The 27349-nt window shown below is 39.5% G+C and overlaps 1 protein-coding gene across 1 annotated transcript in view; it reads left to right on the top strand.

Moving 5' to 3' along the window:
• Nucleotides 1-25308, top strand: part of lrrc4cb (leucine rich repeat containing 4C, genome duplicate b) — a 46612-nt gene extending 21304 nt beyond the window's left edge. Inside the window, exon 3 of the mRNA XM_085460283.1 lies at nucleotides 20437-25308. Coding sequence (XP_085316409.1) covers nucleotides 20464-22350 — 1887 coding nt within the window. The 5' untranslated portion in view covers nucleotides 20437-20463 and the 3' untranslated portion in view covers nucleotides 22351-25308. The remainder of the gene's footprint in view (nucleotides 1-20436) is intronic.
• Nucleotides 25309-27349: the final 2041 nt, after the last annotated feature.

The raw sequence follows: 27349 nt of genomic DNA, 5'->3' as shown, positions 1-27349 counted from the left end.
TATAAAAGAAATTACAATGTTGCTTTTTACAGACCATATTTTCTAGGGGTGCAACGATACACAAAATTCACGGTTCGGTTCGGTTCGATACTTTGGTGTCACGGTTCGATATTTTTTCGATACAAAAAAATGTTCATGCATTTTTTATTTGTCATTTATTAAAATTATAAATATATATTTTAACTCAAAAGTACAGTTTTTAAATTTAACCCTAACCCTTGTGCGTGTTTTTTATTTTGACAGCGAATGCGCACCTGCGGACCACTTATGTGCAGCCCTGGTTATTTAGCTCATCATATTGCAGCCACAGAAATTCTTTTGTCCATGAAACCATAAAGCTGCACTTTCTTTTTGCCTTATAGTCTGATTTGTCATAACTTCTCCGTTTTGTGGTAAGCTTTTCTTTGGCTGTCACTTCTTCACTCTGACCTGTCTTATTTGGCTCAGCAGAACTGAAATGCTTTTACACACGCACTCACATAAGCTCAGCGATTCTCTGCGCGATCAACCTCTCACATGTTTAAGCTTGCTGCTGGAGATTTCACTTGTCATGTTTGCATAGTAAGCTAACGATTAATAAGACGATGTCAGAGGAATTGGTGCACAAATTATCATCACTCACAGATCAGTGCTGTCGCTCTCTATACACAGTTCGCACGATTGCAAAGTGAAAGCAAAAAAACAAGCGCAAATTCAAACGCGACTTCAATATGTCACATATTGACAGTGGCTCACCGATGCCAATGACATAATTACCCAGCTACATTTCCGAAAGAATGCAAAAGCATTGATATATATTTTTCCTACAATAGCCCGACGGGCAGGGCAGAGATAGATTTTGGTAGCCCGACTGAAAAAATCGCTAGCTCCGGGACGTCGGGCTAGCGATATTGCAAGCCCTGTATCTGATTGAGGAATCACTCATCTTTGGAAAAGAGAGTTTATTACAGAGAAATGTCTCTTTCCAAAATAAAAGCTATACTATCCGCTTCTTCTGGGCTATATTCTCAGCAGCATAAGGAGAATCATGTGCTAACAGCTGTCTAAATGACTCGGCTAAAGTTAGCATGCTTGCTTTTTTTTTGTCTGCTTCCACTTGTCTTTGCACTAGGATGATGTCGGCGTAAATGTGCAGTCATATTCGTTGTGTTCCCGCTAGTGCTTTCAGGTTAATCTTGTTGAAATGACCTTAACGCCACAACACAGCAAATCTCCGTTAACGAGCTACCGCCGATAGCCCCGTGCATGGGGCTAGACGGCCAACACGTTAACGAGCTAACTGCGCTAACACACTAGTTCACACCAATGTAATTGAGCATTGCGTGGCACATCCAACATACTGTTTTACTTTAGTCCATGACTCGCTTACCTTCAGGGTCATACGTCACATGAAAACCAAAATAATTCCAAACGCCAGATCTGAATGAGGTTCAATTTGCCTGCTGCAAGGAGAGCTTAACTTCTGTCTCGCTAGCTTGCCCTGCGCTCTTCCTTCTGACTATGCTGTCTGTGTTGAGCGCTCAGTGGATCTGCGCTCGACAGTGCAGCCTAGGCGGAGTAGTCGAACGCAGATTCACTGAGCGCTCAACACAGACAGCATCGTCAGAAGGAAAATTGATAAAATAAATTACAAATGTTGTATTGTTCGATACATATGCGTACCGAACCGAAAGCACTGTATCGAACGGTTCAATATCGATACGAATATCGTTGCACCCCTAATATTTTCATAGCACATAATTGTTGATTGTTTCTGGACTGAGCCTCACAGTTTGGTCTTCACCGACAGAATCTTGTCCCTTCATGCAATGAATTAGAATTAACGCCGTAACGCTGTCACTCCTCCGCAGTTGTAGATTGCTCGGTCAAGCAAATGATCTGCAAGTGGGCATAAACAGGCATGTGAGATCATTTGTTTCTATCCCGCATCATAGAGATAATTGAAGAACTTATCTAGTTCAAGTAGCAACATATTTGTGGTTGGAGCATTAAATGACTGCATTTCTAACAAATGTAACGTGATTACAGAAATGCATCACTTTGGAATGTAATACACGCAAAAGTTGCTGAGCAGTCAGAGATTGTTGATCACTTTCATTTAGAATGGATTTGTGGTAAGTTATTATCAATTTCTGTCATTATTACTGATTTACAAACACACAGTATGCATGGATATAGATACACAGACTTTAGCAATGGTATGGGGCTTGCGCATTAATATTCTGATAAGACTCTGCATCGATTGTCACAGTCGATCAGTCTGGTCTCATAATTGAGGAGTTTGAGGAATGCACACGCATACACTTGCACGAGCTACCCACAGCAAGGTTTTTAAATGTAGTCAACAGCTAATAATAAGAAAAAAGAAGCTCGAGGTCATGCCCGCTGATCTTAAACACCTGCCAGAGAGACAATTAGTCTTAAGCTTGGAATAAACAGGCACTTCACAGACCCACACGTACTGTAGAATTATTTTGACATCAACCTTTACCACTGCTGTCAGAACGAGGCCAAAACAAGCAACTTTGTTGTTCAAATATAGCTCAAACTTTTTTTTTCTTTTTCCACTCCCACGCAGACTGAGCTGGGGAATGATCAGCATGCCCTATTTCAGTCTGCTATTAATTGACATGACATTATTTTGATCTTGCAGCGCTTTCAACGTCCAAAAAACACAAAAAAAGAAAAAAAGAAAAGTTGTTTTTTAATGGAGTTTTTAATGTGTTTTCTATCGAGTCTTGAGAAATGTTGAATTTATAACTCAAACGCAGTAAATAATCGTCTGTTCATATATAAACATTTTTTTTCTGGGTATCTTATGCAACACATTTACATATTTCTATTTTGGATGCATTCTCACCTCAGACAGATGTCACCCTGTGTCCTTAAATGCACCAAGAGAGTCCTGACACCTAGTCGCAGCCTGCACCTAAGCATGATTTATAAAAGCCTGAAGCCACCAGTACTAAAAAACAGTGCTTTTAAATATTGTACATAGAAAACCAGTCTATCATGGTTCTTTCCATTTTGGAGCGGGCTCTGATTTTAATTACTATACATGGTGAATTAGCTAATGAATAATGAATGGATTCCTCACACTAAGTGCTCTGACTGCTAATGCACTTGCGGTTCGCTCACTCTACAACCCCCTCACACACGGCCAATGTTGCTTTCTGATTCTGTCTCTCTCTTTTTTCTTTCCTTTTTTTTTTCTACCCCCTTCTCCCAAGTCTGATTCACACACACACAATTTCTTCCCATCTCTGCTTTTCTCACTCTCACTGAGATTTGATTAGATTTTCTTCTGTAAGGAATTATTTAGTGATGAGAGTAGAGAATGAGAAGGAGACAGAGAAATGCTTCAGGATAGAGGGAGGCAGATAGTGGTTCTCAGGGGAGTGTGGGAGAAGGAGAAAGGTGCTTCGAGGAAAGAGAGTGAAAAAACACTAGGATTAAGGTGCACTGGAGCTGCAGATATGCAGACAGAGACCAAGAAAGACAATGTCCTCCATGTGCTCTTTTGGTAAGAAGAAAAAAACACAAATATGTGTCTTAAATAGTAGGAAAATGGATGTAACACTGAGTCATACAAGCAGAGGATTACTGTGTGCTATTTTTACACTGATGGTGATAATACATAAACTGCATTTTTGTGTGTTTTCCACATGTCTGCATGAGCTTCTTCCATGTGCTTCAGTTTCCGCATGCAGTCCAAAGGCGTTAGGTCATGTTAGGTGACCTAGAGACTCTAAAGTGCCTGTAGGTGCGAATGTGTTTCTCTGTCTATATGTGTTAGCACTGTGATAGACTGGCAGCCTGTCCATCATGGTTCTCACCCATGCATGATGGGACTCACTTCAACTCCCTTAGGCACTTAATGCAACAAGTGTACAGAAAATGGCGTCATCTGTTTCATGGTTTTGCCCCCCGCATAACAAAATATTCCCTAGAACGTTTGGTTATAAAAAGTTTCTGACGCTGTTTCAAAAGACTGGGCACAATGGAAACACACAAAAAGGCAAAAAAGAGTCAATAGTTTTAGTAACACATGGTCTTGTCATTACAGCTTCATCTAGTGCCTGTTGTTGTAATAGGTTACGGTGTTGCTGACTGATATCAGAATTAATTCTCTGAGTTTTGATTTTTCATCTCGAAGATAGTTTTGAATCACAGCTGGCATCTGTTTTAGACACACACACAAAATCAAACAATAACACTGACCTACCAAGTACAACAAAAACAAGTAATGAATTTTAGCAGCTATGTGGACATAAAAGCTAAAAGGAAAAACATTATATGCAGGAAACCAAAAGCAACAGCAGATAACCAGAAACACAACCACACAGAATGCTTAAGTTGCTCCAAATCTGCTAAATAAATAAGCTATTGTTGGTTTTCAAGCAAATTTATCATTACCATTTATCAAAAAAGATTGGGAGTTTATGGTTAGATTATTATTGATCTCCTGTATCGATCTATCATAAAAGTGGCACCATCTAAACACAATGCATGTTCAAGCATTTGGAGATGTACTGATTCCTCATAGACCAACGTATTACTTGTTCTCAGGAAATCTGGTGATAATTAGGATTCAATTATTTAGTTTTGTAATTATGCCAATCCAGTGACAAATCATTTTAGAGCTTTAGAGATTATTAAGGTGGTCAACCTGCAGCTGTCATGTTCTTGTCAGCTAGCAGCAAATGCATTTCTAAAGTCAGTGGGGAATTTGCTGTGTCTCCAGCATAATATTATACTGTATAGGCCAACTGTAAGCCTACAGCTGACTGACATAAACTGCAGTCATAAAATTCATCCATATATTTTTCTAGCATCATGAATAATTAAGAGGGCAAAGTACACATTTGTTAACAAATGCAAAGACAAATAGTGTGTCAAGTGGCTACATGGCTGATTCAAACAATCTCACATCAAAGGGTTGAATAACAAGCTACTCAGATGAGCAATAATCAGCATCACAGTGGCTGGACAGCTTTGCCTCGGGGTGACCAGGATTTAATATAAATAATATCAAACACGTAAAGATGACCCAAGGCCATTTCAACTTTGGAAATGCGCATGGCCCATCACTGGTTAATGCGTGTCGGTTAACAACTGTTGCACTTTACAGGTTAACTTAATGTCCAAGATAGAGTGCCATAATTTCATATGCTTCTTAACTCAACGTAAATGTTATTGTTATCACTATAGTGACATAAGGCCAAGCATTAGGTATATTAAATATGTTATATCACAAAAAGCCATGAAAAGAAAGCAATACAATCAGTAGGAAAAGTTTTGTCTCCCCATTAAATGTCTCCTGTGTCAGTTTGTGTATTACATTCATAACTTTGTTCATTTTCATCTGTAGATACATTTTTTTTCTTTAAAGATAAGATTGGAATAAAACTGAATAGAATTTCAAATGAGCAGATATCACATTTGTTTGTGATTGTGGCGCTGTGTCGGCACCAAAGATGCAAAAGAGGAAACAGATAGCGAGGACAAACAAGGACAAACTCATTCGGAAACATGTTTTTGAGGAGATACTAATTTCTGACACAGCACCAATTTGTAACAGCTTATTAGCATACCAGCTGAAACTTCTCACCACGAACAAATAATGAAAGAAAAACATGATGGACTGCCATCTGCATCCTGTCAACACCGGCTACACGCAATCAATCAGCCATCAGAAAGTGCTAACACAGTCCTTTACCTAACACAACCACAACTAGTCTGTTCAGCAAAAGGCTGGATATATGAAATAAGTTAACATGTCCTCAACCACCTTAAAAAAGGAGGCAGCAATCTTTAGAATCCAGCAATCCTAATCCAACATGGTAAATCCCAAGTAACCATATAATATATGGCTCATGAGTATTTGTCATCCTATTGGTACATCTGGGCCTTTGTGCAACACTTTGTGCACAGTGTAGATCCACTTTTTACAGAATAGTTGACTGCCACTTGAATAACAGCATTTTCCCCGCTTTGATTTCTGCCTGACTGTAAGACGGTCTCCCACCAAGCGCAATGCATTCACTGCTGAATTATCAAAGCAGATTAACATAGAGGGAAGAAAAGAGAAGGCAGAAGAGGGGAGGAAAAAAAATCTAAATCATTCCACTGAGAAAATGTCTGCTCTTCAGCTTTCATTTATTGAGTCCAAATATATTGGATGGCGGTTATTTTTAAACAGACCTTAATCCTCTGCTCACCCTTCACTGTGAGGTAGATAATTATAGTAATCTGGTCGAAGGGAATTTAATTTCCAAGCTGAAGATCGTTGCAGTGGGATGGACTAGCTGCTTTATGAAAGGAATTTAGTGTTCTATAATATCAACAGCTACACATATGCAAAACGCAGCATTGTTCAGGGTCTATTTTTGCAATTATGATATATTAATTAGCACTAATGGTGGCAGGTACCCATATGTGACCACAAGGCACATGGCAGGTATATACTTTGAGAGAAATCACTGAAAATTACCCATTGTTCTTTCTGTTCTGTATAGAGGACTAGATTGCCTTTAAACTAAGACAACCGCATAGCGCTCTCCTAATATTCACTTTAAAGGAAAATCAAACCTCCACTAAGCTTCTCTCATGTTGAAAATTTCTTTGAAGATATTCCAAGTAGAAGAGATTTGAGATGGCCCTTCCACTGTAACCACACAGGGAAGTGCTTGTATTGCACATGTACTTGTCCTGCCCTTGAGCAAGTCAGTGATTCCCCACAGACTTGCTGCCAGCTCCAGGGGCGTTTTCTGTGAAGATGACCCTACACTCCGACCTCCCTGGGGGGAGCAAAGTGAAAAGAGAGCTTCACTGCAGGGATCAATAGAAGTATCACGCTGTTGTCACTTTATTCAAGTCAGTTAAGCAATTTAAGAAAGAAGGGCTTAGCTTGCGCTTAATCCTTGACCAAGATATGCACACATAATTTTTTCTGTAACTAGTACGGGATTTAGTGCAAAAACAGTAAACATGTGATTTACATTTTCCATGTTCTCTTCTCACAAAGTTGTGGTATTTTGTTTCATGCCTGCATTCTTCTCTTTGCTGAAATATTTAATTGTGTAATGTTGTATAAACAGCCGACTTACAGCCTCGCAGGTGCACATTGCATGCATCTATCATGGAAGCATGTAGATAATTGGATGCGTGTCCACTTTAGAATATTCAGATGATGAAGCCCATTAAATATACAGTACATATGTTTCCTTGTAGCTTTCATCTTGGACATTTTCTAAGAGTCCAAACATGATAATGAGTGCCTGAGTCTGCCCCCAGAGTGCATGCAGATCTGAGCCCAACCAAAGTCTCATACGGAAGTAATTCACCACTCTTGAATCAAAGCCGTTAAATCCTCTTTAAATTTTTTAACAAAGTTCTGTTCAAAATTATATATTAATGCTAGTCAGGAGTTGTGTGTCAGCTAAGGCACGTCAAGAGGAGCAATTTATTTCTGTTTGTTTCTATGATTTCTTTATTCTTCTCTCTGAATGAAAGCTTACTGTGTGACGGTTTGTTGAGTGAACATGAAAACACTGCAGCCATAAAGATGCAAATGTAGTTTAAAATTTGATCCATAGCTGATGCATGCTATTGTATTTAAATGCAATCTAGGTATAATAACAGACATTAAAAACCAGAGAGAGAGAGAGAACCACTATTAGAGAACTTCTTCAAAAATCAGAGTGCTTTCTTTTTAAAACCACCAAAACATTAAACCTCATCCAGTTGTTTAGCAGGCATATCGCTATTGTAGTGAACATGTGTCAAAATTCCAAAAGAGGTTGACATTTGAAAATCTTTCATATAATCTCCCATACTGTATGCAAACCCTTATTTTATTTGCAATAGAACACAGAAAATGTATCAAATTTAAACTGAGAAAAATCACCATTTTCAGAGAAATATTTGCTCATTTTGATTTTGATGGCAAAAAATACAAGACCAGTTTCTGGACTGGGGAGAGGAACATTGTCCCTTTCTTGTCTGATATTCTGACTCCTCAGCAGTCCTGGGTCTTCTTTGTTACATTTTTTGTTTTATGATGAGCCAAATGTTTTCAGTAGGCAAAAGGTAGGCACTGCAAGAAGGGCCGTTCAACACCCAGGCTCTTCAGTTTTGAAGCCCTGTTGTTGTAATAGCTGCAGTATTTAATGTACAATTCCATTTCCAGAAAAATATGTTTATGTGAAATCTGTGAATACCTTTCAGCATTGATGGTGCCTTTCCAAATGTGCCAGGTGCCAAGCTAATAGAGACAAATGCACCCATATACCATCAGAGATGTGGGCTTTTGAACTGAGCACTGATAACAAGCCGGATGGTCCCTCTCCTCTTTAGCTCAGAAAGCAGTGCCCATGTTTTGTTCACAAACATTGATTTCTGTAAGTGTTCCTGAGCCCATGTAGTGATTTTCATGACAGAATCATGACTGTTTTAATGCAGTTCTGCCTGAGGGCTCAAAGATCACGGACATCCAATATCGATTTTCAGCCTTGTCTCTTACACATAAAGATTTGTTCAGATTCTCTGAATATTTTGATATTATGTACTGTAGCTAATTCTTCACAACTTTATGGAATATTATTAAGAATGTGTTCACAATTTGTAGATGCAGTTTTCTGTCCACCTTTATTTCTGAGAAATTACCTATCAAAGATGCTCTTTTTATACCCAGTCATGTTACTGACTTGTTGCCAACTAACCTGATTAGCTGCAAAATGTAAAATTCCTCCAGCTGTCTTTCTAGTACCTTACATGTCCTTACATGTCCAGCCTTTTCTTGCCCCGTATGAACTTTTTTGAGATGTTGCACTGTCATCAAATTCAAAATGAGCTAAAATATTTTATAAAATAAGTTGTATTGTGAATAAAGCATTTTTAATACTGAAATACTGAATAGTTTTACAAGATATGTCTGTTATTTTGGGGGTGTCGGATCATGGTATTATTCCTAAACCTAAATGAAGCCATGATTTCATGAAGCTGTACGTAGTTAAAAATCTAAAATCTAACCTGCAGGGTTATATTTTGAGGGAGAATCCGTAAATGTTTTAAGCATTTTTAAACAGATCTTATGATTTGATACATTCAGTTCAGTTCAGCTGGACAACTAAGACTTGAAACTTATAAATTGCAGAAAAGGAATACAATTAAAGTTTGGAGAGTAGTGAGTAATTATCCACATCCAGAGCTGGTGGTGGATGCTGGGGTGGCGCAGGGATTGAAATCCAAGGCAGTCACCCCACTTGAGTGTCACTGATGTGTCACAGGGACAGACAGGGAATATTCATCATCTATACACCGCTGTTTTGGAGGGGAATATTTGGTATATAACACATGGCGAGTGAGACGTGTTAGGTGTGTGTGCTAGGCATGCTTTGCTCCATTTGTGGCTTTTGACCCATTCATTTCAAAAGAAGGTTGGTTTTGTCGGCTCAGAATAACTGCCCAGAGGCTTTCCCAAGATCGATGGCAAGACTTGCTTATAGAATGGCTTGGATAATAATCTCTAGTAGGGAGTAAAAAAAGAGGCATATATTCAGTGGCATCTTTTCAGTCCTGCTACTGCTGTTTTGACATAGTGGTTTTAGGCGTTTGTGGGTCTGTGAGCAGTTACTTTTTTGTAATATTGATGTTTTATTCCATCAATTAAAACAAAAATAACTATATCAAATCTGGGCGTCTTTTTTAAGAGTGGTGTTTCTATGAAAATATCTTTAAATCTAACAGAATAGCTGTGATTCTACACAAAGCCATAGATTTTAAAGACTATTCTACACTTATACACTATTAAAGTAAACTAAATAGTAATTGTGTGCCCACATATATTCTAACTAGCATTTTCTGCTAAAAAAAAAAAGAACAAAAAAACGTGAGACCAATAATAAGACCAATCTCAATACCAACTGTGCCTCAGGATAGGGACCTGTGACCACATAATGGTCTCGGCTTTTCGCTTATTAGAGATGTGTGAATGACTCCTCACATACCCACAGACAAAGGCCAGAATCCATGGAAGGGATTTCGAATGAAAGACAGTAGCACACTGATGGGAAGCAATCTTAAACAAAAGAACAAAAGACTGGCCCACGTATAGTGTCATCTGTTGTCGCTATCCTTTTGCCCCAGTGTGAACACAAAAGCTCCCGAGAGAACTGCCTGCAACTTCTGCTATTCAGTCAATTTGCAAACTAGAATGGCCGGAATTCATTGGCAAAGAGCTGTGACTGAACAGAAGACACTTCAGTGAACTAATCCCTTCAAGCACTCTGCATTTTGGAGGGAGTGGCAACCTGCCAAGACTGGCCAATGAAGCTACATCGCTATTGTGTCATTTTTAATGCAACACTGTTGTCTTTCTCAATACTAACAATGAATGGCAGCATTTTAGAGGCATTAGAATACCACTATATTAGTGATTTCCCACTGTGAGGTAGAAATCTCAAGGATTCTGGTAAATTGCAAACTTTATCCATGTCTGTGAATATTCGCACTTTACAGCGTTACATAATTAAAACACAGTTTCCTGGCCCTCTGCCTTGAGCCTACAAACCTAAAAGAAATTGCGTTCACTTAAAACATTTGGAAATGCATACAGTGTAACAAGAGCATCACTGTAATGTGAAACCTTTTTAATGGTTCCTCTTTTAAATGAAGAAACAAAATCATTCTGTATTCTTTTGCTGGTAGCACAACTTCTCTCCTTACTACATCACTGCTCACACAAAGAAATCTTATGTCATACTGTACTAATAAAGGAATATATGAGGTTTGTGCAGATCCTTATTCAGTCACCAATGCTGACTGTGTGTAGTCAGCCAACCTAGCACAGACTGCTACCTTCCTTTATGCACAGCATGTGGAGAGAATCTGCTTCTTCACAGTTTTCTGGTTACCAAATCTATTTTTTTCCAGTGAGAATGTTAATCCATATGTGTGCAACCAAGTATCAAGACTGACACCACTGCTTGAGTCATACTAACATACTGCACTGTGCCATGTTTTCATTTAGTTTAATCATCCCCGACTCTGCCCCGATGCCCTTCCACCTACAGTTGGCCAGTCCTGCAGATCTCTCTTTAGAAGCGCAGTCATGGGAGCAGATTGGTGGGTTAGACAAGTGACACGAATACTAAGAGCGCCCTCATATTCAGTCAGTCTGCCACCTAGGGCATCCTGTCTTAATCCCTTTGCAGAGACCAGACAGAGCCTTGGCAGAGTGCATTTGAACATGGAGGTCCCTGCAGATTATTTAGCTCATGTAATTATTATAATGGAGGCAGCATAAGGTAATACGTGAATAGGAATTGAATTATCACTTGAAAGGTGTTTCTTTACCCTCTTGCTTGGCACATGTTAGCAATCTTCCTCTACTTACCTGAAACTGTCCCTTTCTGCAGAAGGGACAGGGACAGAGCCGTGACCCAACCAAGGTTCATGTTTTTGAACTGATTGTGGCTCAAGAGTTGGCAGTTCGTCTTGTAATCGGAAGGTTGCCAGTTCGAGCCCTGCCTCCGACAGTCTCGGTCGTTGTGTCCTTGGGCAAGACACTTCACCCGTTGCCTACTGGTGGTGGTCAGAGGGCCCGGTGGCGCCAGTGTCCGGCAGCCTCTCCTCTGTCAGTGCGCCCCAGGGCAGCTGTGGCTACAATGTAGCTTGCCATCACCAGTGTGTGAATGGGTGGATGACTGAATGTAGTGTAAAGTGCTTTGGGGTCCATAGGGACTAAGTAAAGCGCTATACAAACACAGGCCATTTACCATTTTGTTACTTTGTATACATTTATTTAGTTGAGTTAGTATAGTTAGTTATGTGAGCCCACTGAATAACATTTATTGACATAATGGAGTCCTATCATCATCATATGGACCGATGTCAATTAAAAATACCACTGTGGCTTATACTTGTTTTCAGTTCTAAAACCCTGTCATACCTCCTGTAGTCGATGTGAAAGGCACATACAAAACTCTATATAACAGGACACTGTTTAACAACCACAACAGGCATTGTGGTTACATGAATAACTGCTGCAGTTAACAACAGTCACAGAAGCAATCTTTCTTAAGGCCTTTAGACACTGGACGCGGACTGTTCTTAATGCAGTCATTCACTCTGACTGATTTCACTGGACCAATTTGCGCAATTTATTTTTTTCGGCCCAAGCTGGATTTGTCAGTTCCAAATAAACTCATATAACCAATCATACCACTGCATTTGGCAACAAGTGCGCGCTTAGCTCAAAACACGCACCATTACTGAAGACACAAATACCTCAGACTCACAGCTAGATATTGCTCCGGGTCATTTGGGTCTCTGAAATAATTTCTCTACCTCTTTAGATGCGGTCCCAACTCTGCCATCAAGTTCAAACTGCCCCACTGACATCCTGAAATATGTGTGTCTGTGATCCTGGATCAGACCGTGAAATTCTTCCTGCTGCTTTTGAGAACTGGATGAATGCAGAATTTCTATTTCTTCTGTTTCTTGTTTAGAAACATGTATTATTAACATATGCTTAGAATAATGTTTATGATTAGGGATGGGTATTGATAAGATTTTAACGATTCCGATTCCATTTTTCGATTCTGTTTAACGATTCGATTCCTTATCGATTCTCTTATCGATTTTTTTTTTTTAAAAAGGAGAACACTAAAGTCGATTAGCTTAGAACTGTGTTTTATATCTTCTCTTTGAACAAGATAGAAATTTAGGAGTAACATGGCCTTACAAACCCAACAGTGAGATCTTAAGAGATTCACAGCCTACGGCTCTTCAATGGGGTGTCACAGGGTCCCCAGGAAAAAAAATGTATATGTAAAATAATAAAATAAATATTCTCCTGTAGCAATAACAAAGTTTAACATAAATTATTCTGTAGCAATTACACAAGAATATCCAGTAATGTCCCTGCCTACAATTAAACACATTCACTTACCAAAGTGAAATCGGGGGCATCTGCTGCGGCAAATGGGTGCAAGCCTTTGACCACAAACTTAGACACTGCTGGGTGACATTCGTCTATCCTGGCCTGAAAGGAGACACTACCGGTAGACTGCAGCGAGAACTGCCAGCATCTGAGCCAGCCAGACTCTGTCTCTCTCATCATGGTTATCTAAATGCAACGCACAGTAATAGCAGGTTTTGTAATAAGGTAAATCGCGCTAACATAATATGCAATGCTAATTGATTAGTTACCGGCAGTATTAACGGGAGAGGACGTGGAAACGCTACCGCTGCTGCTGGGTTGAGCTTCGCTAGTCCGGAGCGGATCAAAAACACGACATTCGTTGAAAGCAATCGCGTGTTTTTTGAGCAAATGCTTTTGCATATTCGTAGTGTTTCCTCCCTTTGATGAAATCTCTACTTTGCAAGTATTGCACGTTGCCCTGTTGTCATCCTTTCTCATAAAGTGTAACCAAACTTTTGAGCGTTTGTGCCGCTCAGGCGCCGTGTTTCCTACTGGGTAAAAGACGCTACTCAACGTGATGACGTCATTCGGGGCGACTGGAATCGATAAGGGAATCGTTTTTAAAAGTGGCAAATGATTCCAAGGAATTGAAACAGTGGGAACCGGTTCTCAACAAGAACTGGTTTTCGATACCCATCCCTATTTATGATTATTGCTGTGAATGAGCTAATGAGCTGCAAGACTTTTAATTTTTTATCTTAAATCTTTGTGTAACTTTGATACACAGAGGATTTACATTTCAAAACTCCTCTTATACAACACGTAACAAATTTATTAGACCACCACCCAGTTTTAAGTTTATACCGCATATATATACATATATATATAATTATTATTATTAAGATGCTTAATTACAGTTATTTACTTGCATTCCTGAACAGAAAAATTTGTTTTAATGGTTGCATGTTATACTTGATTAATTTCTGAGTACTCAGAGGAGCCCAGTGTACCGTCTCAAAATTGAGTATAGAACTGTGTGACTGAGTTCAGGGAGTTTAGTCATTTTTAATTTTAAAAACATTTTTGACAGATTTTAATGTTTGTGTTTTCTTGTTTTTATAACAGGTAAATTTGACACGCGATACAAAATCTCATCATATCAGTTATTTTACGGCACTTTCAGAACTGCAGTTGCAAAGTGAATTATGCTAATGCAAACAAATTGTGGACAGACCAGAACTCATACACCAATCATCAGTCTATAGGAAAAAAAGGGCTGGTTTCCTGATAACTGTTATCACATTCCTCACAAGAAACAACAGATTAATTAGAATTTTCTTTTGTTCTGTTTTCAGAAATAATATCACCACACATTGCCTGATGGCAAAGGAAAGTGTCCCTATATGTTTCTGTCCCCACAGTGATTGTCTGTCTAACTATAATTCCAGATGGCAGTTTGATTGGTTTCAATTCTGCCTTTCTTTTAATTTAATCTCTTCTATCACAGACTGGAGAAAATGAGCCTGGTCATAAAAATACGTGATGATTTTCAATAATATGATGCCATCTGGGAGCACCGCTCCCCCTGAAGGGATGGCAGAGGTTAAGCTTTGGGTCAGAGGGTCAACTGTACCACCTTTGCTCTCGTGAGACTGAGATTGTTGTCCGTTTCCATTTTGTGCACGGAGCAATCAAAGCTTGCTTAGATGGTTATAGATTAGATTTTACCTACATTCACCAAAACACTGGTGACATTTATGCAAGGGTAGAATAGAATAGAATAGAATAGAATAAAAAAAGCCCTTTATTGTTACTGTACATGTACAACAACATTGTGGATTATTATAATTGTGGTTATTATTGTTGACTAAAACAGGTTGTGAAAAATATGTATAAAAAAGTATAAAAATTAACACAAATAAAGACTTAAACTAAATCTTAACACTTTCAGATAATGAACCAAAAAAACCAAAGAGAAATAAAACTAATGATAAAATGCAGTCGTACTACAACTTTGTATCTGCGTTAATGAATTACTATATTTGTAGTGCCCTCGTGACCTTGAACGTCAGTAGATGGATAGGTTAATAGATTCCTCGGGTTTTGTGTGTTAAGTCAATGTGTTTGCAAGCTTGTTTTGATTTTTCTTCTCCATAGAGGCCAAAACCAATCAATCAATGCTGCTTTAGGATGAAAAAGGGGTCAGTGTGAACACATTTAACTTTAATAAGTCTAGAGTGCTCCTGCAGTCATCATAACATCCTTTACCCTATGGCTACATAGAGTCATTCCATCTAACGCCCTGTGCTCGTATCTCCACATAAGACTAGGAAGAAAATCAAAGCTTAACCTTCTACTACTACTTTTTTTCATGTCTAAAGCAAATCTGCAACTAAATGTGCTTCTAACACAATGTGAATGATGTGAATCCCATGCAATCAGAAACACATTACCTCAAACCTACTTTAAAATGTTATTTTGTGGCTTCATATCGTCATGGAGTGCAGTTTTTCCGGGATGTTTCTTCCATCACCTGCCCGTTCCACCAAATATATTTACATTTTGCTTAACTCAGATGTGTGTCTGCCCTGTTCTGTTCTGGCCATTTTACTCATGATCTTGAAGGTAATCCAGAATAAAGGGTGTAAAGAAATAATCAACATCAAAATGTGCTCTTTCTGTTTTCATGACTCTGACTTCACTGTATTGGGAGGAGTGGATTGGAAGTCAGAGCAAAGAGCTGCTTGGTCAACAACTGACCCAGCCAGGGTGGTGGGTGACAGATGTGGTGCTAAGCAATACATGCAACATCTTCAGCAAGGCCATATCCTAGATACAAGGTTTAAAAATCGCTACATCAAGCAAGCTAGAAATTATACCAAAAAACATATTGGATCAAACCAATAGAGTGAAAAATGTTCAAGAAAACATTTCTCTTTCAGTGCTGAGACACAACCAGCCGTCATTTCCGTTCCTCTTGTAAGAACAGCATATGACTGATAAGTCAGCAGCACCCGGCAGCATGTGTAGATTTATTTCCCTAACACCAGCACTGAGAGCACCGAGGCCAAAATGGAGGAAGGCGAATTGCCTTTCTTTCAGGTTAAGCGAAAACTGGAGAGTGAAGCACTTCCAGTCTGCATGTCAGTGATGGCCGCTGGTTATGATGGCCTTCAGTGCCAGATTTTAAAGCTGCCCCCCCTCCTCCCCTCCTTATACCCTCTGGGACAAAAAATGCATGCCAGCGTGCACACGCACTGCAGCAAAGAGAGAAATGTTTTATTATGTTGGATTTAAAAGTCTAGTAGTCTTCCTACTGACAATATGTAGTGGCACAAACACAGTCACGCTTGCAAAAATCTAATTACTAACTCAACATAACAAGTAATTATTTTCAGGATGTTTACATATACGTATAGGCTACTAATGTTTATGTCTGATCAGCATAAGAACACTTCAGGCACAACACTGGATGCCTCACTGGATATTAGCACACATTTCACACTGTATTCCAGTCATTTATCAAATGGGTCATTGTTTTAATTATTATTTAAGCTAAATATCACTTTTTTCAGTTCACAGTTTTATTTATGACATGTTAGAAAGTAAAGAACATTGTCCAGACCCAAATGTTCTGTGGTCAGCTTGTTTTAGATGTTAGTATTGTTTTAAATGATCAAAGTATTCATTAATCAGTTGTCACTCAAAATATTTTGGATGACTACTGAAGAAAATTTGACATGTTTAATTTATTAGATAATTTGCAGAAAGAACATAAATCATAACAGATTACAATTCTGCAAATAATTCATATACATGTAGAGAAAACAGTCACAGTAGGTATTGTCATTGTAGTTTTAACAGTCCACTCTTGATCACTGTTTGAGTAAGGTTTGCAAATCAAAGAAATGTTTCTGTATGTGCAAATGGTGAAAACTTTAAACAGTAAAATTTTACAGATATATCATTACTCGTCCTTGGAATGTGTGGAAGATATTTATGAAAATGTAAATTTCAAGTTCAAGTTCAAAGTTTATTCGTCACATGCAGTGGCAGATTGCCCTGCAGTGGAATGACCCCCCCGAATTTCTAAATCCATATCATCCTTGTTTAGCATACTGATGTGTGTTATGTTGCTTATGGGGTGCAGGTTGTTGTATACAAAGCATATGCTAATGTAACACTTTAATAATATGGCACTTTCACACTGTTTGAGACTTTCAAACACTGTTTGTTTTGTCCATGTCTAAGGCACATTGTCTATGCTCAGGTCTTCCAAGACCCAGATGGCCTGTGAGGTTACACAGCAGCACAAACGATGTTAAAAGCAAGAGATGCAACAAACGTATGCAAATACAATGAATCACTAATGCATTGAATGAATTAAGAAGATGATATTCAGTTCATCAGACAGCCCTGTCCGTGGCCACGGGCGTCTTTTATCCAGCACAATGAGATACTTGCCACATTTCATATCACTCCATATTTTATCCACTCTATCAATTTCATATAGACCAGATCAACTGCAAATGGCTGATTAGTAATTGTCTAATGAACAATGTGACTTCGTTTTTGGTTTGACTCACTCTTCCCTAATGCAGTAAGTTAATAATGCAATAATATAGAAGACAGTTTTTTTTATTGTTATTTCAGCTGGCTTTAGTTATTGTACCATTACATTTAATAAAGAAAAACTGAAAGTGTAAATAACACACAAAGTGAAATCAGCTGTGGGAAGTCAGTGTGATGATCTTAAGACAAACATGAGATCGACACAGCGCTTAATGAATGTGAGCTTTTATTTTTTAATTTTTTTTTGTGGAAAAGTGGAAATGCAAATGTGCACAACAATTCAAAGTTCCCCCTTACAACTCAGAGGGGAACAGCTGCCAACAAATGCAAATGATCCGTAATGAAACGTTTCTTGTTGCATTTCATCCTCAAAGATTCCCGTCAGTTTGATTTGTGCTGAGAACTTTTAACATATTTATTCTCATATTCACTAATTTAGACTACAAAAGAGATTATTTTTTCCAAGTAGTACTAAATTTCTTGACTGGAAAGCATTCAGTGTCTAGACATCTGTGCCAAGCTTGCTTCCCCAGCGTGTGGAAATGTCCGCTATAACACATTTTCCTAGTCAGAGTAAAATGTTGTTGTTTCAAGTGTGCAACACTGACAGACTCTAATCATCTGACATTGTAATTTAAATGCTCTCCTTGCTGTGTACACCTTGATTGAGACATATGTTACCCTAGCACTTTTCCAACAAACTCATTATAACAAATGCATTTGGCAAATCACTGTGGTGTCACACACAATGCCAGTGGCGGCTGGTGCAGAAGTAAGGGTGGGTGTGTTTTTATGTTGCTGGCAGGATTTTAGATGTAAGCAGCCACTGCTTTTAGTGAGTCTGAATACATGTTGAGCGAGCCTAGATGAAATTAATCCATGCAGTGTTGCAGCAACAAAGGCAGGAAGGATGTTGGTAGCGTTTTCCTTTCCTTATGCAATATATGTCCCATCTCTTCATGGAATGAGACATCCTGTGCTGATAAAACTGGTTTTAGATCAAGTGCTTTATGAATAAGGCATGTGACCGAAAAGTACAATTGCTCCAGGAGTGGCAATGACATGCTCTTTTCTTTAAGCATTCAAGTGGAAGTGCAAACTGTGATGTTTTATTGACAGCAAATAATCAGTATTAGTGTGTTTGCCATGTCTGACATTTTCTTCTCTTAGGTGGCAGTGCAGGGTTGTTGTAATTCCAGCCGAACAAAATGAGCTCCTGCCAGTGGGAGGCCTTATTCGATCTGATTCCCCAGCAGAGGCACGTCTCTCCACAGCCTCACTACATCACAGCTATCATGACAGACTGGCTGGTGCAAAACCAAGCCACATGTAGACTCATTGCTACTGATTAAGTCAGCCACTCATCCTCACCGGAGAACATTTCCGCCTCAGTTAACAATTTTTTACAGTTTAGAAAACACCTGTCATAATATACTTGTTTCTCCTTGCTCGTGGGTTGATGGAAAGAGATGATTAACAGATAACTTCACTTGGAAGAGCCAGGAAGAGACAAGGAGAATACTTAAATCTAAGGAACCAGTAGGCAAGGTTAATGTTTTTTGCAAAAGTCAAGAGTGCTTTGCTGTTGGTGAACCCATTAAGTGCAGTGAAGGATGACGTGTGTATCACTTAACAGCAGAGGTTGACACAATGTTGCCAAACCTATACTTTCTCCACATGTCGGGTAGGTTTGTTATACTGCATGTACAACTTTATTGTAGGGTACCATCTTTGGGGGGCAGAGTTGCAATAACATCATATCCACACTGCAGTGTAAAAGTGGGAGGTACAGGCTGTGCTGTGCTGTATGTGTATGAATCTTGTGGTCTATTTTTATCTTCAGCATGCTCAGGCATATTCTTAAAGTAGATCTATTGGGTGACTGGATTAATATAATCCAATTTAATCTAATCAAAGATAGCAGAGTAACGAGTTTCTTGTTAGTCATTTGATTTTGGATGTAAGAAATTTTGCTATAGTTATTTAATGACAGTATAAGACCTCTTCACACTCTTGAGCCATACATTGGATCATAATAAAATGTAAACAGGGCTGGAACGCTGCTTTAAATGAGGAAAAAGTAGTAATTGTGTAACACTTTTTTAAAGCCTTACTTAAAGATCATTTTCAAGCTTTGGAGTAAAAACAAAATTAAATTAAATGAAACCTGCTGCGTATCATATAACCTATAGCACATTTTTAACCAAGAAGAAATTGATTTTTTTTACATACCTTTTTTTAGTAGTGTTTTGGACAGAAAGTAATTTTAACTGTCGTTCATATAGTGTGTTTGACAGTGCCGTGCCATATTCACTGAGCATAATGCCTTGGTGTTACTGACTTGTCTTCCACTGAAAAAAAAAATGACTCCAGTGGATTGCACTTCTTTTGAAATTTTTATGACTAAGGCTTTTTATTCTATTAAATAATTTCTGTCTTATGATGCCAATGAGAAGGGGGCTTACAAGAAATTTGCAGGTCGGGCTCTGATGGGATGCAGATACTAAGTTCTCATTTTCCATTTTCAGTCTCCTGTGTAGATGTGTCGGCTTCTGTGAAGCTTGAAAATCTGGGACAGTCCAGAGTTAAGGAGCTAAAAAAATACTTGTGTTTCAATACACAAATGAGTAATACTGACAATTAATTTAGGCTTTGAATTCTTGATCTTGTTGTTTCATTATTCTCTGCACAATGTACTGTATAAATTTATTCAACAATTCAGTCCAAATGCCAAAAAAGAATGAAAAACAAATGCCTATTACAATTTCTCAGAGCTTGAAGTTCCACCTTTGTGCCATTTATTTCATGTGACCAAACAGTCTAAATATACAAAGATATTGGGTTTGCCTTCATACATGATAACAACATGTGCAATGTATTGCCGGCTACTTTTCCTGGTACTTAATGTTATTCTTTTTTGCTTCTTCTCGTTACAGAGAACACAAACAGCGGATGAACTATGAATGCTGAACACAATGATCTCTTCCCTCCAGCGCCAGACAATGAGAGGTCGTAGGCTGAAGGGGGCACTATCCAACCCCCTCTTTGTGCTGCTTTTGGCCCTTCAGATCCTGGTGGTGGCTGGGCTGGTTCGTGCTCAGACCTGTCCTTCCGTCTGCTCATGCAGTAACCAGTTCAGCAAAGTCATATGCACGCGCCGCAGTCTAAGGGATGTTCCAGATGGCATTTCTACCAACACTCGCTACCTGAACCTCCAGGATAACCTCATTCAGGTAATCAAGGTGGACAGTTTTAAACATCTGCGCCATCTGGAGATCCTACAACTGAGCAAGAACCACATCCGCAGCATTGAAATTGGCGCCTTCAATGGGCTGGCCAGCCTCAACACCTTGGAGCTCTTTGATAATCGGCTCACGACAATCCCCAATGGAGCATTCGAGTACTTGTCCAAGCTGAAAGAATTGTGGCTAAGAAACAACCCCATCGAAAGTATACCATCTTATGCCTTCAACCGGGTCCCCTCGCTTCGAAGGCTGGATCTAGGTGAGCTCAAACGTCTCTCCTATATTTCTGACGGGGCTTTCAAGGACCTGAGCAATCTCCGCTACCTGAACCTGGGAATGTGCAATCTCAAAGAGATCCCCAATATCTTACCTTTGGTAAGGCTTGAAGAGCTAGAAATGTCAGGTAACCAGCTTTCTGTTATAAAGCCCAGTTCATTTACAGGGCTAGTGAACCTCCAGAAGCTGTGGATGATGCATGCCCAGATTCAAACTATTGAGAGGAATTCCTTTGACGATCTTCAGTCACTGGTAGAGCTCAACCTGGCTCATAACAATCTTACATTTCTACCCCATGACCTCTTCACACCGTTACATCGCTTAGAGCGGGTCCACCTCCATCACAATCCTTGGAATTGCAACTGTGATATTCTGTGGCTCAGCTGGTGGCTGAAGGAAACTGTACCAGCCAATACCAGCTGCTGTGCACGTTGCCATACTCCCTCAGCGTTGAAAGGTCGCTACATTGGAGAACTGGACCACAGCTACTTTCAGTGTGATGTCCCTGTTATTGTGGAGCCACCCAGTGACTTGAATGTGACCGAAGGCATGGGTGCAGAGCTTAAATGTCGTACAAGCTCGGTGACCTCCATCAGCTGGCTCACACCAAACGGCTCACTGGTGACTCACGGGGCCTACAAAGTGCGTTTGTCTGTCCTCAATGATGGGACGCTGAACTTTACTAGCGTCACAATGCAGGACACTGGGACTTACACCTGTATGGTTAGCAACACAGCAGGCAACATTTCTGCCTCCGCTGTGCTTAATGTCACTTCTTTGGACAGCAGTGGGGTGACCTATTTTACCACAGTCACAGTTGAGACCACTGACATGATGGGGGAGGATAGCCAAACACCACTTCCCCCATTTGGCTGGGTGTCTTCCTCAACAACAAAAGGTACTCCTGTTTCCACAAGGACCACAGAGCGGACTTACACCATTCCAGTTCTTGATCCGGAGGGAGAGGGATCCCTGGATGAGGTGATGAAAACCACTAAGATTATCATTGGCTGCTTCGTGGCCATCACACTCATGGCTGCTGTTCTGCTGGTTATTTTCTACAAGATGAGGAAGCAACACAACCAGCAGGATCCCGATGGCCCTGCCTCCTCCATGGAGGTCATTACCGTTGAAGAAGAGCTGGCAGGTGTTGCTGCCATGGAGAGACACCTATCGCTGCCCCCTCTGGAGCACTACAACCACTACAACACCTACAAGAGCTCTTATCACCATCCTCCTATGCTCAGTACCATACACAGCTCAGCCACACAGGAACCTTTACTGATTCAAGCTTGCTCAAAAGACAATGTACAAGAGACCCAAATCTGATTTTAAATTTGACTAAATGTCCAGCATCAGCCGTTACACACTTGGAGTACAATGGACCAAAACGCAAAGATAAAAGAAATTGAATGCCATTGACTTCACAGAGTTGATGTCAATTATGGCGATTAGTCAGCATTTGGCAAAGGGACGACATATGAAACTTTAAAAAGTGTCTTTACAAAAACAAAGATTATTTATTAAAAATATGTCTAGTGGCTAAATGAAGAAAAACAATTTGTGATAGCTTTTTAGCTCACTTTATTTCTCTCTCTCTCTCTATCTCTCTGTGTAATACCGCACAAGGGAAAGAATGGTTTGCTAAAACGGAAACTGAAAGGTATCAAATGCAGCATTCACTATTTCCATTGGCCTTAAACTCTAATGCAATGCTCTTCATTCACTACTTACATTTTATCTGATAACACGGTTTATTGAAGGACAATGCCCAAGTATTTACAAGCATTTATTTAGTAGTGCAGCACACCAGTTCCAATTTGAAGGAAGTTTATGAAACGTGAAAACATAAAATGACTTTTTCTTTTCCTCGCCATGCTATTCTAGCTGTCACTCAACACAAAATTAGATCTTTTAATGGCACGGCTCTGGATGATATCACAGCGAAGCCAGCGTGCCTGAGGAGCAAAGCTGCCAAATGAGTAAATGTGCATTTCCCCTGTGGCTTCTAAACAACAGCCATATATCCTTCACTTTAATTAAGATTAAGGTCTTGCTCCCACTCCTCCTCCTACTTTTTCTTTACACTCTTGACGCTTTACCTTGACTGTCTTTTTTTTCCGCCTTCACCTCCCCCTCCCTCTTCATACCCCCATGAATTCTCCATGTTGCCGTTTTACCCTCTGTCTTCTTTCTCCTCACTTTCTTCTCCTCCATGTCCTCTTGCTTCTTTGTCTTGCTGTCGCGTAGCTCGGGCACGTTCCTCACCCCTCGCCATGTCTCATTTGTCTCGCTTTATCTACCGGCATGTGCCGCACGATGGCAGAATATTGCTTAGGAAAATGACGGGAAGCATAAGGCTGTGGTCTGTAGCCTCCCTGTTAACCCAGTAATGATCTACGTCCACTCAGTGTCGCATTACCTTGCCATCACCCCAGGGTCACACAAGCTCAGGCGCTGATAGTCCATCTGTTAGAACAGATAAAGAGGCAAATGAGGCTGCTTTGTAATGTAGTGTGACCCTGTCAGACTAAAGCAGACGGAGCTAACATAGTCAGTGAAGCAGCTAGGAACCTGCAACAAAATAAGGGAAGATGGGTTATAGCTCATTAATCTGTATCAGCAGTTCATTTGCAGGCTAACAGAGGAAAGCTGATAAGGAAACAGCACGAGACTTTTTCACTTTCCCTTTACCCAACATCTAACAGGGGGTAGAGGCCTTTGATATTGAAGCGACCCCCACTCGGCTTTTTTTCTTCGAGGAAAACAAACACACACACTCTCTTTGATGATGCATCATTTAAAGACCATCAAAACATTGTCTCTCCTGTAGTCTGTTTACGCTCCGCTTTTTCATTTAGTCTTTCAACGGAGAAGGCTTAAGGAAAGGGGAAGGTAGAATTGAAAAGTGAAGAACAGCAGTTGGGTAGAGGGAGTCAGACCTATAATGGTCACGAGGGGTCTTCAAACAGAGATATTGCAGATATGAAGAGAGAGGAGTGAAAAAATAGATAAGAAATAAGGAGGAAAAACTAGCCATCAGCCTGTCGCCATGGAAACAGTGACCTTGTACAGAAAGTAAGAGGAGGTAGATATGCCTTTCGCTTTGGTGTCTGTGCAACAAGCATATTTTAATGTGTCCCACTGGCCACTTCACAAATACATCTAATCATCGACAAAACTGGCAAAATGAAACGTAGTCTTATATTTACAGATGGCTCTGGACGGGATATGACCCACACATGATGTCTCTGCGTTTGAGTTATTTAGTGTAAATCGTCACATGATGTAACCAAAAAAAAAAAAAAACAGTTGACAATATAGCTGTCCAGGCAGTTCCGCTTGCCTTTTTAGCTTTCATCTCTGTGAGGTCTGCTAGAAGTATGAGGGGAACGGAGTGCTGAATATTCAGAAACCTCTCCCGCTCTCGCTCTCTCTAAATGAATTCTTTTGTTTTCTACAATAGCAGTTAGATGGCGAATAACAAACATGACGGAAAATATGCATTTAAAGACTTGGTTATGAGAGAGAATCAGTAACTTGTTCCCCGTCAGGGTTGGAATTTATTGATTGGTAATGCCAGTGAGTGAACCATTCTTTCCCTTTCCACTGTTTCATTTTTTTTCAGTGCTCAATTCCTTTTCAACGCTTTTGGTGGCTTAATGATTCAATGTTGACGCTGGCTACAGTGAAAAAAACAAGGTTCAGATTTTTTTTTATATATATACTTGGGTCGAGGGTTGTGAGTTATTCAGAATGAATGGAATGTCTCTGTATTGGTATTTACTTTAGTTGGACAGTGTAAGATTGAAGATCCTTGAAAGCCAGAATGGATTTAGGACTGAATGCAGAATGTTGGACTTGAAATACCAGCAGAGTGAGCTTGATTTTTGTGCAAAATCCTTAGCCAAGGTGATTCCAATTCTTGTGTGTTATTCTGCCAACTGTCCATGTATGGGGAGGGATACTTATATGTTGGGGACATTCTCTCTCATTTTCAGAGAGAGTATTCATCACATGGTTAAATTTCTACAAAAGGAAAAAAAAATATTTTCAAAAACACATTGCAAAAAAGAAAAAAAAATCAGATCATAATTTTACATGTGCTTCGATTGTTTAAAAAAATGACAAAAAAGAAAAAAGAAAAAAGAAAAAAATAACAAGAGACTGTGCTTGTAAGGAGTCCAACTAATTTCCCTGAGGATGATGTTCAATTATTGATACATGAGATTGTAGTTCATACTGTACATGAATACAAATAAAAATTGCAATTCTTTTTTTTTTCAATAGATTCCATGGATATATTATTACCAGACATCTTGTCACCATTTTTGCTGTCTTTGTCCCATTTGCACATGAACACATGTAAAGAAAGACTCGAACAAAAGCGATTGCTAAGCAGCTCAAAGAAGTCTGAACTGACAAGAATGCGCTGGAGAAAAAAAAAACCCAAAACTAAAAAGTACTGTAGCTTATTTTATGAGGTCAGAGGATGGAAGGGGATCTGTTTAAAAGGAAGTGCTTTTTCTGCATTATACATAGCCTTTTGGATTCTTTTATCTAATATGAATCATCCCATCTGTCTGACAGAATCATTTGATTCACGCTGTCAAATCTGAGAATTCCTTAACCAATAGCGCAATAGGCTATTCCTGCTCTCTCTGCTGACTCAATGTGGTGAATAAAGGATCTCACAGAACCTTAGAGAGTCAGAAGAATACGCTAACAATAGCCTGCGCTACTCTCACTGGCACTTTAAAATGTATTTAATGTCAAATCCGTTAAACCAAATCTCCACCAGAAACAATCGTGGTTGGTGTGAAAAATTACAACAATTCAGTGAAGAGACCGCTTGTCATTATGACACCCACAAATAGCACAAAATGGCTTACAGTCACAACTGCCTTTGGGATTGCTCCATTTCATTCACAAAGTGCTTCTGATATGGCTGCTCACGTTGTGGTGCAGGAGTCATTCAGACAGGCTTGTACGATTCATCTCGAAAGCTAGAATGTCTTTTCTGAGATTATAATTGATTCATTCACCTAATGATTAATTTATTGAGGTGAAACACTCAGATACAGTGAAATGATTTCAAATCCAGTTCTGAAACTGAAAAGTGACCCCATTAATTTCCAGGTTATGTATACTGTATGAAGGCCATTACTTTTTCTTTTTTTTTTCAAAAACAGTGAAACAGATGATCATTAATTGAAGTGTGGTTTAAAAAACAGAATACACATGCTGTGAAAACAGGGCTTTATTTTTCACCACACTTGGCTGAGCTCTTTGTCCAAAATTAGGGGAGATTCAGTACGTTGAGCTTAACGAGGAGGACTGCTCCCCTCTTGCTGGTGATGTGTGTGTGGTGCATTCACGGTCTTCTAAAATTGACAGTCTGTTGAAGAGCATTTACAAAAACACTTTGAGTGAAAGAAAATCCTGGAAAACCTCACTATGCTTTCAAGGATAGCCTTTGGTTTTATTTGTTTTGGTTTTTTTAAGAACCTTCTGTTTTGTAGTCAATAGTCCAGCCTTAGATGTTGAAGATAGCTGTGGTAAATACAGAAAAAGTAAATGCACAGCCACACAACTAGTGTGCGTAATGCACAGAACAGCTTGCAGATAAAAGGAAAAATGGGCTTTTAGAAGTGAGAATATTACACATCAAACACACACACACATACACACACCCAAGGTTGCCTCAGTGTGACCATGCTTTGCCATGGGACACAGGTAAATAAGTTAATTAAATATGAGACACCAAGGCCCCTCTAGGTTCATTTTAATCTTTCTTTCAGTGCTTGATAAATATCATAAGAAATGTTTTTCTTCTTCAAGGTGATATTGACATAATAGGATAGCCAATTATAAAAAATCCCACATCTTTGACACCTGCTGTCAGAGGATCCAGTGGCTTTGTTATCCTGCAAGGACGCATTTTGATTTGGTTACTGAGACAACTTGTCCACCTTAGGCTTCATAGAGACCTAGAAACCATTTAGTGACTTGTGTATGTGTACTCCCTGTTGGGTTGGTGAGTAGTTTTTCCACCTTTGCAATGGGAAATTGGTTGCAAATAAGGTACTGCACCAAAATTCTCTTTGCAGTTGCTTTGATTGCTAACAGATTGCCATGTTCACTCATAGCCTGCATGGACGATACCAGCTGGTCTGCCAACACTTGCTGACTAACTTAGCAGTAGTGAAACTTGAAAAAGTGCCATGCCAACCAGAAGAAGCCAATCGTTGCCTGGCCAAGTAAAAGTATGGCTGACCACAGGAATCTGTTAGCAACCAAAACAATTCCGAGTAGATTTTAGGTGCAA

This window comes from Copadichromis virginalis, linkage group LG1 (assembly GCF_057382275.1).
Source record: "Copadichromis virginalis isolate Kocher_CV1m ecotype Utaka linkage group LG1, C_Virginalis_male_GT1.1, whole genome shotgun sequence".
NCBI lineage: Eukaryota > Metazoa > Chordata > Actinopteri > Cichliformes > Cichlidae > Copadichromis > Copadichromis virginalis.
This window is presented reverse-complemented; position numbering and strand designations above follow the sequence as displayed.